We start from the raw sequence: 12,124 nt of genomic DNA, 5'->3' as shown, positions 1-12,124 counted from the left end.
ATGCTTTGATATTGGGAATGTGGGAAGTCAAAAGCAGGAGGAGAGGTGAATACGGAAGACTCCAACTGTTCTGCTTATCTCCCCCTCCCTCCTCTTTTACTCCCTCCTTCCCTTGTTTCCTCTCCATCCCTCCACAGGATAACAGTGTCAGATGGAACCGGACTCACAGGGAGACGAAGATCTAAGAAAACTGTCGCTCTTAGTTCTGCCATGGAGATGACTTATGACACATGCACACACTCACACATGTTCCTTGGTGGGTGTCAGTGACGACATCAGAGGGTCGACGCATTAACGCAGCATGTGGCCGGGGAAATTAGGTCAGAGCAAACTCTGACACACACATATGTGCACACATATCAAATAAACCCAAGAATCTTGAATTGGTTGTTCTCACCAGGAAACTACAAAAATGTTAATATTTCAGACGTTATAAAGGTAATTTTAGAGAACCTGTAGTGTGTACACAAAAATCTAGGTATACATTTGCTTGCATGTCAGCAATACCTGCAAACCTGCCTGTACATCTGTCTGCAGCTGAAATTCACACACATGTACGTCTGAATTTGTGATCGTGAGTGTGAGCAGACACGATCGCATTGTGCATGTGTGTCTCTGAGTGATAATTAAAACATCAGTCAGGGTTTCACAGGATTGAATCTGTGGGCTGGTGCCGCAGAGGAGGAGTGCAGAGCTATTCCTGAAACCTAAAAACTACACATTTTCACATCCTTCATCTTTGCTCCTTTGAGCCTCCTAATAAACTCATCTTCACCCTCGTCTGAAGAAACCCTCCAATCCCGGCACATCAATTAAACAAGCAAAGAACGGCTCAGTGTTGTGGATCTGTAACCGATCTTTACTATTCCATATTAAAATCCAGTCTCCTTTGGAAACATATAAATTGAATATATTTGTCCCCTGTAGTTTATGCCTAAGAAATTGTTTTAGCGTGCTCTGGTTGTTTTCCCTGATTGTAGAGTATTGCGTAAAGTAATGAATAAGGTAAAGAAAGTGAATTAAGTTTTCCTTGAATGGTACTATATCAGCAGAACAGAAGCTGTGGGGCAACGGGAGTGTTTGGGAGGAGAAGAAATAATTAGATTTGAGGTAATGCAGCCTAAAGTGTCATTAACACCGTTGCTCACATTCTACCTTATGTATACTTGTTAATTAGACAGTAGCTGCTGTTGCTAAGAGACGGCTAATTACTGCAGCTATGTACAGCAGCTCTTTGCAGTTACAAGCCTACTTATACAGACAGTACAGGTTACTGTGTCATTCTACATGGAAAGATGTTACTGAAGTTCTGGATTCAGAGACTAATAAATGTGAACAGACATAGAGTGATGAATGAAGTAAAAACTAACCAAAATTAAAACTGGAGTCAATACCATAGGAAAGAAAAAACAGAAACTTGAAACAGAGTCAGTAGAATGAAAGAACTGTTCAAGAATCTGCTCTGTACTATCTGATTCAAATGAAAGTACAGCAACATGGCTGCACACAGAGTTGTTTGTGCTTTACCTCAGCTTGTGAGAGGAAGGGACAAGTGAACTTTGGCAGGTTGCCACTGGGCTTGACAGGCTTCTCAAACTGACTTCTGATGTGGTACTGGCCTGGACCAGGAACTCCCTGATGGGGAAAAGAAAGAGATATGTACAGTGAATCAAAAGGGAACTTTGTACTGGGATGCAGATACATGCTTTGATAATATAATTTTTCATGTAGCCGTGTCAATTAGGAGAAACTCAGAAAGTCAGAGGGAGTGATACACTGGGACACTGTGAAGAAAGAAAAGGACAGAAACTTGCTTTGATTTTTTTCTCTTTCAGTGGTAAATTAACGGCACAATAGTGAAGAAGGGAAGTTTATTATGAAGATGAACTAAATGAGAAACACAGCTCACAAATGAAGCAACTGATGAATGAGCATCTTGGAAAATAAAACCCTTCTTTTCTGCACTGAAGGTAAGACATCAATGTTTTGGTTTTTTTTAAAAAACTGGCACACTAGAAGAAAAACTAAAAACAATACGCGCATGTTTGTGCTTTTCATTGACAGGTATAATAATCATGTCAGCTGACAACGGAAGACAAGCAAATCATTTCAGTGCAGTAACTGTGGCGACTAGGAAACCAGCAGCAAACAGCACTTCACACTTACTGAGATGCTGACAGCGAGATAAGGAAACACAAGCACTTCCTCACATTCACGTCAATGCCTATGTTTCCTAATGCAGAGCCAGGACAATTTTGTATTTGTGGTAAACCCAGAAGCTTGCCGGACCAGAGGTGGTTTAACTAGGTCTGCAGTAAAAAAGCATGGATTTCTGTAGTCACTGTTTACACTGTGAGGGGGCAGTGCAATGAATTCCAGGACAATATGTCTTCCCTATGCCTAAGGACAGTTCAGTCTTTATTCATGAGCACTGACCACAGTGCCCTGTAAGAAACCTGTTTCTTGTCCTCAGAATTGGATGTCACATACTGTATGCTGATATTCAGTAAGACTACCACTAAGAATGCTTTTCTTAAAGGATAAAATATACAGTTCGCTAGAATAAAGGCACTTGACACAGAGAGCAAGATCACTTGTTTAGGTCAGTTTCAGCTAGAGTCGCATACATCTACTGAAATGTTAAGGAGATCTCTGCACCTTTTTCTCATCCAGACAGCACTGAGCACAAGCCAGCAAGAATTCCTGAACAGGTTCACTATTCACTTTTCATCACCCATGAGGATACATATGTAAATCTACAGGCTTAGTCGATTTTACGCCATCATTGCACCGTTCAAATATATGAGCTCATACAAGGGTCAATAACATTTTGAGCCTGTGAAATAAAAATTATTTCCAAGCCGGTGGTTGTATATCACCATACAGTGCTGTAATTCAGGTTTGTGAATGTGTAGAAAAGATTTACAACTGCAGAGAAACAGCTCTCAATCTTCCCACACTGTTTTTGACACTCAAGTTACACATCTTCACAAGCAGCATGCTTTAAAAATGTGGACTAAAAAGGTGTGTACTGGGATGTGTAGCTTCAATATTGGACACAGTGTGGAGAACTTTATGCAAAGTTTTCTGCTTGGAATTTGTACTCAGATGTTCACTCTGAGTTTTGTTTTTTGTTTTTTTTTTACTGCACCAGTAATGTATACCATTACAAATTTTTATCCACAGATTTCCTAGCAGTGATGTACAACCACTGGCTTTGAAATTATTTTTGATCACCTCTATGCAAGCTAACAAACACAGTGACCCCTTATGCAAGCCCATAGAAAAACAGTACAATTGTGAGCATATCATGCAACCAATATGTTCAGTGTACAGTTTTATGGTAGACAACGCTATATGTTAGACAGCTGTGTCGAGCACTGTTATTTTTCTTCCCCTTGAGAGATATGGTGCTTCCCCATTTCCAAAAATAACTAGAGCTGCAAACATAATAACACCATCCATTATATTGTTAACATGTAATCCACAACATTTTAAAGATGAACTGACAGTGAACTTTGAATTTACACAGTAATATCAGCTACTGCATTGGTACAACTCCATTTGTTTTGCTTTTGTTTGCAGGGATATACACGATAATGATTTGTTAAAGTGGGTCGCTCAGTCATTGCCCTTGCCATGTCAGAATGCCTATTTAATGGAAAAATCCAACACACAGACTCTTAAACTCTACGGGACCACAGCAGCCCCGAGCCATTAAAAGCAGACTGTCTGCTGATCTCCAGGAAGTAAAGGTGTTTGTCCTGAATGTCCCCACTGTGGGAAATGACCCATCTGGTCAGTGTATGTGTGGGAGTACATGTGAGTTGAGATGCCAGGTGCTAATGATGACGGATGGAGGTGCAGCCATCATGGTAGGTAGGGGGTCCAAATACAGCACGGTGCACACAAAAAAAGCTACACAGAAGACAGTTGTTGATTCAAAGTCAAAGGATGATTTATATTATAAGCCTATTGTTGTGAATTCACAACATACCACTTTCATTCAGACTGCAGCCAAGATAGCGTATCCATTCCCCCAATGCCGGTTTGTGCATATTCAATACATACCTCGGAACCTTTTGCAAGCACTGGTTTCTCATAGGACCAGTCAGAGTGGGGCCTAATTATTATATAGCTGTTACTATTATTATATATCTATGTATCTATGTTCTATGCGTAATAGATAAATTAACAATCTCCACTTATTTTAGCATCAGCTGGAGAGCAAAAACACAAAAAATGTTTTTTATTTAATTGTAAATAAATACAGGCGTCAAGGGGTTAAGTTAGAAAATATTTTGGTAATCTTAGGAGCAATATATTAGGTAAAGAGACGTAGTACACGTGGAATAAAACGTCTTGTATAATGAACTATGCAAAAAAATGAACTAAGACCAAAAGGAAAAGCGAAGCAAAGGGAAAATTAGAAAACATAAAAGCTAAGTGCCTTGACAAAAAGATACATTCACCTTTTTCTCATCCACTCCCACATTTTTCAGACTCTGCCTCCCTCACTCACTCACTCACTCACTCACTCTAACCCACCGATCGGTGAAATAAGGCATCACAAGGCATTACTCTGCCAGCACAGTCAAGTTCATATGCAGGTGAGTAACTCCCCTCCACTCATCCAGCTCCAGTGCAGCAGTGTGTGTTTGTATGTGTGTGTCGGTTGTTAGTCCATAATTACAGCTTATGTTTTACTGCCCTCTATGGGCAAAAAGATAAACTGATAAATCATAATTAGGAAGGGAAAGGAGGGGTTCAATGATTTCATCTTTAATTGGATTTACTTGAATAAATCCAGAATAAATCCAAAGTACTTACCTTGACTCCATTCTCACTGTAAATCACAGTGCACTATTATAGCTCATTCTGAATCTATAGTTTTCAAATCCTACTGTGTAAAGAATCAATCTGAATCAAAGTGCAGAGAAGAATTGGGACAAGCTGTTTAACTGTTAAAAGAAAGGTAGGCGGTCCGGTTGCTTTAAAACATTAATGAAAAATGTCAAAGCATTAAATTTATGAGCTTTAAAATGTAATTACAACAACATTACATAATACACTTAAACAGGCAGAGGCAGTGCGTCGAGCGCATTACTTAATCATTATGTGCTTATGATGGCTTTCCATTTGCTTCACATTAAATGTCAGTTACAAGAGAAACAAAATAATGCTTAAAACTTTTTTCTTTAATGATTCAGTGTCTCCCACAGGTTAAGAATTTACTTGCTGTGTTTAATATGGTGAGCAGAAAAACACGGAACTGATGGTATTATTACTACATATATAATCTCTTGCTCTTATATCCAAGACACAAGATAAAAAAAACAAAGCATATTAATAAAGTTCTGTATATACACCAACTACAAAGTAATAACAGCTGGTGAAAGTTTCCCACCTTCTTTCACAGCAAAGTTTATATTGTGTGCTTAAACTTATTTTTCTTCAGTTGTTGTTTTTTTTTTCTTTTTAGTTCTAAGACTGGTTAGTGGGAGAAGTAACAGGTTATGCCATCTTGTTATCGTACCCTGTCACTCTTGAAATCAGAAATTACTAACAAGAATGTGAAAATATTTTCATGTGGGCTGTCCAAATACACCTCATGAATGTCATATTAAACCGATGACTGCTCTGTTCACTGACAAGCAAGATCTTACAAGAGCTGAATTTATAATTAACAGAAAATATTTTGCTTAACTCCAAAATATTTTTTCCTGCAAAAGCCTAGTCAATAATTTATTGTGACTAATGTTAGAGAAAACTTACAGTAGTTTTTGTTATATAGAAGGCACTATTGAGTCAGTCCTCTAACCTGACTGTTAACTGGCAATGGATCAAAGCCTATACCGAGTGGTGAATCCACAAAGATCAATCACAAACTCTGCAGTTATTCTACAGAGCATTTTAGTACCTTTCAGCTCCTTGCCTTGGTTTTTAAGGGTTGCAACTTTACATCTCTGGTTTCTTTGATCGCTCTTGTTGTAATAGGAACAGGAAGCAGATTTCAGCTCTGACAAACCAACTAATGGCTCCCTCTACCAGCACTACAAGTTGGAAACTAGCTTGTGAACAAAGTGGAGCATTGAGCAAGTAAAATACCAGATATTGTTAGAAATTGAGAGCAAATAGTGGGTTTACTTTACATTCATTTTGCTGGATGTTTCCTAACACACTCATATCAGCTTTAGCTAATACTGCTGTGCAAGCTAATACTATGTCAATGCTGGATTGTGATGAAAAAAATAGTATCAATGCAGGTTTAATGACCACTTGTAGCCACTATATGGTGCTTTACTTTAAATGAATGTGACTACCCAGCATAGCTATCAAGTGCAGAAACTGTTTCCACTCATTAAACTTTTTTTTTTTTTTTTTTTTTTTTTTTTTTTTTTTACAAGTAATCCAGACATATATGTATAGCACCACATGGACACAAATGCTTGCGCTGGCAAGATACTCACAGATACTCACCTTCTTTTCCTCTTGCTTGGGCACCATTTCATGGTAGCGAGGGATGATAAGCTCAGCTCTACCTCTCTGATCCTTTTGAAGGTTCACATTTTCATAATGTGTTTCTGTGACTCTGCGGTAGAAAGAGGCAATGACTGTCTTTTAAAGTACAAGACAGAAAAACAAACAGAAGAGATAAATAAAAATAAAGACAGAGAAAATGTTTAAAAAAAAAAAACAACAAATAAAGGAGCAGCAGAAGAAAGTAGGGTTGGGGAGATAAAACATATTAAATGAGAAGTCAAGAGAGATGTGTAATGGAAAAATAAATAGGGATAGAAAACAAAGCAAAGAAAGATGGAAGCAGGGGACAGTAGAGAGAACAAATAAACTAGAGAAAAGAGGCTTCTCCCTACCATAAAGACGAGGGGGAAAAAGTAAAGACTTTTCAATAATTTTTAAATGATCCCAATAGTTGCATGCGTATCACCAATTTGCTGTATGGAAGTGTACACACCTGCCTGCTTCACTTATGTGTAAACAGTATGATTATTCACATGCACACATTTTCTTGTATTACTGAGTCAGTTCCTTTATGAATAGTCGAGCTGGATGTGTGCCCACCTGAGTAGAAGTGCTTAGCAAACCCCATCCTCCGTGGCCATCAATAGAAATGCTATGTGAAAAATGTCAAACATAATGCCCTGGCTGAAGGATCAAAGCAATATTTCACTTGGAGGAACAGCCTCTCTATTCAGCACACATCTCAGTAAGAGCTCAAGAGCAGTGAACTTCTGAGATTAGATGCCCTACAGCATCTAATCTAACCAGCCACTGGGCTCTTTATTCCTGCTTCAAACTGTGAATTTATGAAAATTGTATCCCAAATATACGAATTGATGGTTAGGCATCAAATTAAATTGAATATCAATACTTTTTTTTTACAAAAAATGTTCTCTTCATGGGATTTATATGATACATATTCAGACTTAAGTAAAATCATACTTGACAAAATTGTTCCCAATAGGTATAAATGAAAAAAAAACGAAGAGTGACAGTTTATAACAATAGTTTGACATTTGGGCATTTTGGGTATTCATTAAATTCTTCAGCATGATATATAATACTCACATCTCAGGGTAATAATGTCCTGGACCTGGTCCACTCTTTACTGGCACATCACCTCTCCTCCCGGTCATGTTGCCAAAGTGGACCCCATTATACTTCTGTGCAGAACTCACATCTGACTAAGGAAAGAGAAAAAAACAGGACAGTGAAAAGATACCAAAAGAGTAGTGATGATCATCCAGAGAGAAGAGAAGAGAAGAGAAGAGAAGAGAAGAGAAGAGAAGAGAAGAGAAGAGAAGAGAAGAGAAGAGAAGAGAAGAGAAGAGAAGAGAAGAGAAGAGAGATAACAAAATGATAAATGGATGAACAAAGTAGTAGAAAATGGAATTGACTCGTACACACTTATCTGTTTTCTCTTCCAGGCCAGGCTCATAAAGTTGTGGCTGAATGAAATGTGAAGTTCAGCCAAATGCCAGAGTATGTCAGAGATCTAGGGGAGACCCTTCATCCTTTCATATCTCTCTGAGTTTTACAGCCTGCTTCCTCTGCCTCTGGCCTTTCAGATAGGTCCAGTCCGCTCTACAGCTTAACAACTGAGAGAGGCTACTGTGGAAATGAGCTGGCCACATTTTAGAGATCTTATGTGTGTATTTTCTAAAATATATTGTAACCAGATCTTCGATGCGTGTCACACCACCCTCTCTCTAATGGCATTTCCTATCTGTATTTCAACTGAAGCACATGTACGGATAAGCAGTGTGTTATTAACTCATAAAAATCCCTCATTTTCACCCCATCATCAATATGTTTTCACAGCCATATAGTTCTTGTTGCAAATAGTGACTTGTATCTTCAACTTGAAGATCATGTTCCTCTGTTAAATGCACCACATTAAATGTTATTCCAATATTGTTTTCACACTGTGCAAAAAACAAGAGAAGGGTGAGCAAGTAGCATTCCGAGTGGGCTTCAACCACAGTTTGGTTTCTCAGTTCACATCAATTCATGCTGCTGACATTGACAAAGTCTATAGCAAAACTGCCTTTCATGAATCAAAAATCAAAGCCACTAAATTCATTCAATCTCTTGTCTAACTTCTTTCTTGACCCAACTGTCTGTGTCTATTCTGTGAGGCAGGTTACAGGAGGATTGGCAGGGAGCCTCAAAAAGTTTCTAATTCCATGTGGTGCCTGTCTTCTTATCTCAACTTTAACAGTGATTGGAGGACAAGATCTGAAGTTCTCTTCACTCTGATCCTCAAATCAAGTTTTAAGGACGGGTGATAGGAAACAAGGATGTTTAGATGCTTAGAGTTAAAAAGAAAAACAGAACTGCTCTGCATTGCATACAAACACACACGAGCACCGTGATGGTATCACAGCTTGCACTGAGCTCTGAGGCACGAATTTCCTATTTATGTCAAGGAGAGCTTTAAAAGAAAAACAAAAACACAGCTAGTGGGTATAAACTGTCACGCTTTCCCTATAGTCATTTCTTTTGCTCCGACTGTCTGTTTTCAGTTCACCCACTCCTGTCATTTCAGACCAGCCACTCCCATCTGCCCTTCTTTCCCACCTGATCCTAAATGCCCTTCTGCTCACCTGATTCGGGTCTTGGTTTATCAGTCAGTTTCTGCAGTATTTACAGAAATTAGAGCAAAAAAATAAATAAAACAACTTTTTGTGACGTGGACCACTACTTGCCACCAGAACAGCTTCAATATGCTTTGGCATGGATTCTTCAAATCCTTTGAATCCTACCAGATAGATGGAACATCATTATTCCAAAAGATATTCCCTCATTTAGTGTTTCAGTGGTGGTGGTGGAGAGGTGGGCCTCTGAACATTCAACTGGGTTGAGATCTTGTGACTACAAAGGCCATAGCAAATGATTCACATTATTTCCATCAAATCATTCAGTGACCTCTAGTGTCCTATGGATGGAGGCATTGTCATCCTGGAAGAGACAACTCCCCTTGGGATAGAAATGTCCCATTATAGGACAGAGGTGATCACTCAGAACAACTTTGTATTGATTTGCAGTGACTCTTCCATCTGAGGGGATGTGTGGACCCAATAATGTCAGCAAAATGTCGCCTACAGCAGAAGTCAGCCACTTGATGGACACTGGAGGGGTTAAGGGTTCAGGTCACACATCTGTATATTACCAGGTCACTACTACAGATTATCTTTGCGATTTGTGCTTCAGCTTTCAAGCAGTCAGTTGCTGCTCTCAGTACTTGCTAGTTTTTTGTGCTTTTTAACATTGCTTGTACTTGGTATTCCTCTTCTGCCTGCTCCCTGTCTTTGGTCTGCTTTGCCCGGTTTTGGTAACTGTGACCCTGCTTTTTGTAGGGAAAACTCTTTTTGCTTTTACAACCTGCTTCTTTTGTTGTGCTCTTGGGTCCACTGAACAGAACTCTGATGTAAACATATTCATTCAGTTGTGATAAAATGAAAAGGCAGGTTTTTTTATTGTGTAAATGAGAATAAAATAATCGCCCAGAAATCAAAGTTTATGGTAGTAAGTTTGTGTGTGGGCAGGATCTATAAACATATACACAACACTCCAAATACCACAGATAGAGTGACTATTACATGGGGACAGTACCATAGGTTACTGAAGAATAAAAAACACTATCAAGACGTACAGAACGTTAACAAATTAAAAGGGAAGACTCACTGCACAGCAGAAAGCTACAGAAAAAAAAGCACAATTTCCACAACAGATTCTGGTGGTGGAACAGTTGCTATGACCCCTGTCGTGAATGAAGCTCTTTCATTGAATGGCCAGTTGGCAAGTGCTGCTATCTAAACCTTTCACATGTTCATTTTCTAAACTGATTCACATGTTCGACTACTTCTAACTAACAGTTTGTGTTCCACATCACCATCTGGCTGGCTGTTAAATGATCATCTACCAAATCTAATATCACACAATCTAAACTAACAAAATACCTTGTGGTGACACTGTTTCTGATGCAACACTACTTCCAGAATTATTCACAGATGTCAACATATCGTGTGCCTGAGCCAGTATGTCTGTGGTGAGTCTGTCCTCGCCAATACCTACATACTACTGCAGCTTAGTAGTCTATTTCTAAAGTAATAGTTTTGTCAATAGAGACTTGAACCGTAAGTTTAGGGTCAGTGGATAAAACTGATTAAGATGTTTTTGTGTGTCTCAATAACACCCAGATAGAAAACAAATGTATGTACTTCAGATTTCAGTAGAATTTTTTATCATTCAAAGGTTGTCCCAGCCACTTTGAAGTTACGTCCTCAGAAAACCACTTAATTCCGCCTCTCCACACTTTTGAACTCAGTCAGAGCATGGGGTGGGGGAAGTGTTTGAGTTTAAAGAAATGAGTGTGTCAGACGGATGAACAGAGGGAGGGAGACAGACGGAAACAGAGGTTGAACTTTCAAAGGGAGAGCAACAGAAGTTGAGACGAAAAAAAAAAGCCATGGATGGATGCACTGCTGATAGCCCTAAATCACAGCACGCCTCTGTGCCTGCGCCGGTGTGTTGACACAACCTCGGCCAACATTCAAGGACGCTGTTGACTTCCTCCGGTCATTAACAGATGAAAAATTGCTTAATTGAGAGCTAGACCAGCAGGCGTGTGCATTATTTTAAGTGAATATTGTAATATAGCTTGAAGAATAATTACTAATGGCTCTCTTTGTTGGCATGTAAAATGGATGAGCATTGGTGCGCTGTGGCTTTTTTTTAAAGTGGAGCTGCATTCATTAGCTATGGAAATGGGTTTTGGGCCAACTGAATGAGGTGGGGTGGGGGTTCAGTGGTGCATTAGATCTACCTAACAGTAATGGACCTCGCCTCGTGGCAGAGTAAGTACACTCAGACACACACTTGTACAAATTAATGAAAGCACACATGCGTGCACAAGTGTTTCACACTTGCTGATGGATGTACATTCAAACTTTGACAGAACTGTGCACGTGTGTGTGTGTATTTTGTCCTTACCAGCAGTGGATTGTAGTAGGCTGGCCCCAGGGTTGGGTCGCTAGGAGGAGGCTTTTGCTTGCGGAGCACACCCAGGACATCTTCCTCATAGCCATAGGCCTGGCCCGGGGAAGGAATGGATGGGATATCTGACTGACGAACCAGCCGGAGACTTTTAGCCTGCAGCCAGTGCGCAGAGAGAAAAGGCAGGAGAAAAGCAGTAAGAGCGGTGCGAAAAGTCAGGGATTCTGATGGAAAAAATGGCCTGGCTTTCAAAGCAGCTCAACACTGCCTGGGGCCAATATAGTATGAGACTGAAGGAGGGACAGAGACAGAGCAAGGAGGAGTGAGAGACGTAGCAGATAAGAAGTAAAAGACAATTGGGAAAACAGAAGAAGAAAGACGTAAAGGCCAAAGAAGCAGAATGTAGAAGTGTAGAAGTTCAATAACAACAATATCTGCAGAGAGAAAATGTACAAAGATTTCAGTGAAAATGAAAAGACACAACTCTACTACTAACTTTGCACAGCTGGAAGTAATACACATGTGCATATGTGCTATTCAAATATTCACACAAGCATAGAAGAAGAGTATCTGTAGAGATTTGTTCATGTCTGGTGCGGAGGTG

The 12,124-nt window shown here is 39.5% G+C and overlaps 1 protein-coding gene across 1 annotated transcript in view; it reads right to left on the bottom strand.

The window, feature by feature from the left end:
- The window catches only part of stpg2 (sperm-tail PG-rich repeat containing 2), a 66,151-nt gene that overhangs the window by 50,166 nt on the left and 3,861 nt on the right, over positions 1–12,124 (bottom strand). The window contains exons 4-7 of the mRNA XM_023280871.3: positions 11,518–11,676; positions 7,591–7,706; positions 6,481–6,592; positions 1,528–1,635 (exon numbers count right to left, since the gene is read on the bottom strand). Of these exons, the coding sequence (XP_023136639.2) occupies positions 1,528–1,635; positions 6,481–6,592; positions 7,591–7,706; positions 11,518–11,676 (495 nt within the window). The remainder of the gene's footprint in view (positions 1–1,527; positions 1,636–6,480; positions 6,593–7,590; positions 7,707–11,517; positions 11,677–12,124) is intronic.

Source organism: Amphiprion ocellaris, chromosome 6 (assembly GCF_022539595.1).
Source record: "Amphiprion ocellaris isolate individual 3 ecotype Okinawa chromosome 6, ASM2253959v1, whole genome shotgun sequence".
Classification (NCBI taxonomy): domain Eukaryota; kingdom Metazoa; phylum Chordata; class Actinopteri; family Pomacentridae; genus Amphiprion; species Amphiprion ocellaris.
Note: the sequence above shows the minus strand (reverse complement) of the source record. Positions and strands in the feature narration are given on the sequence as shown.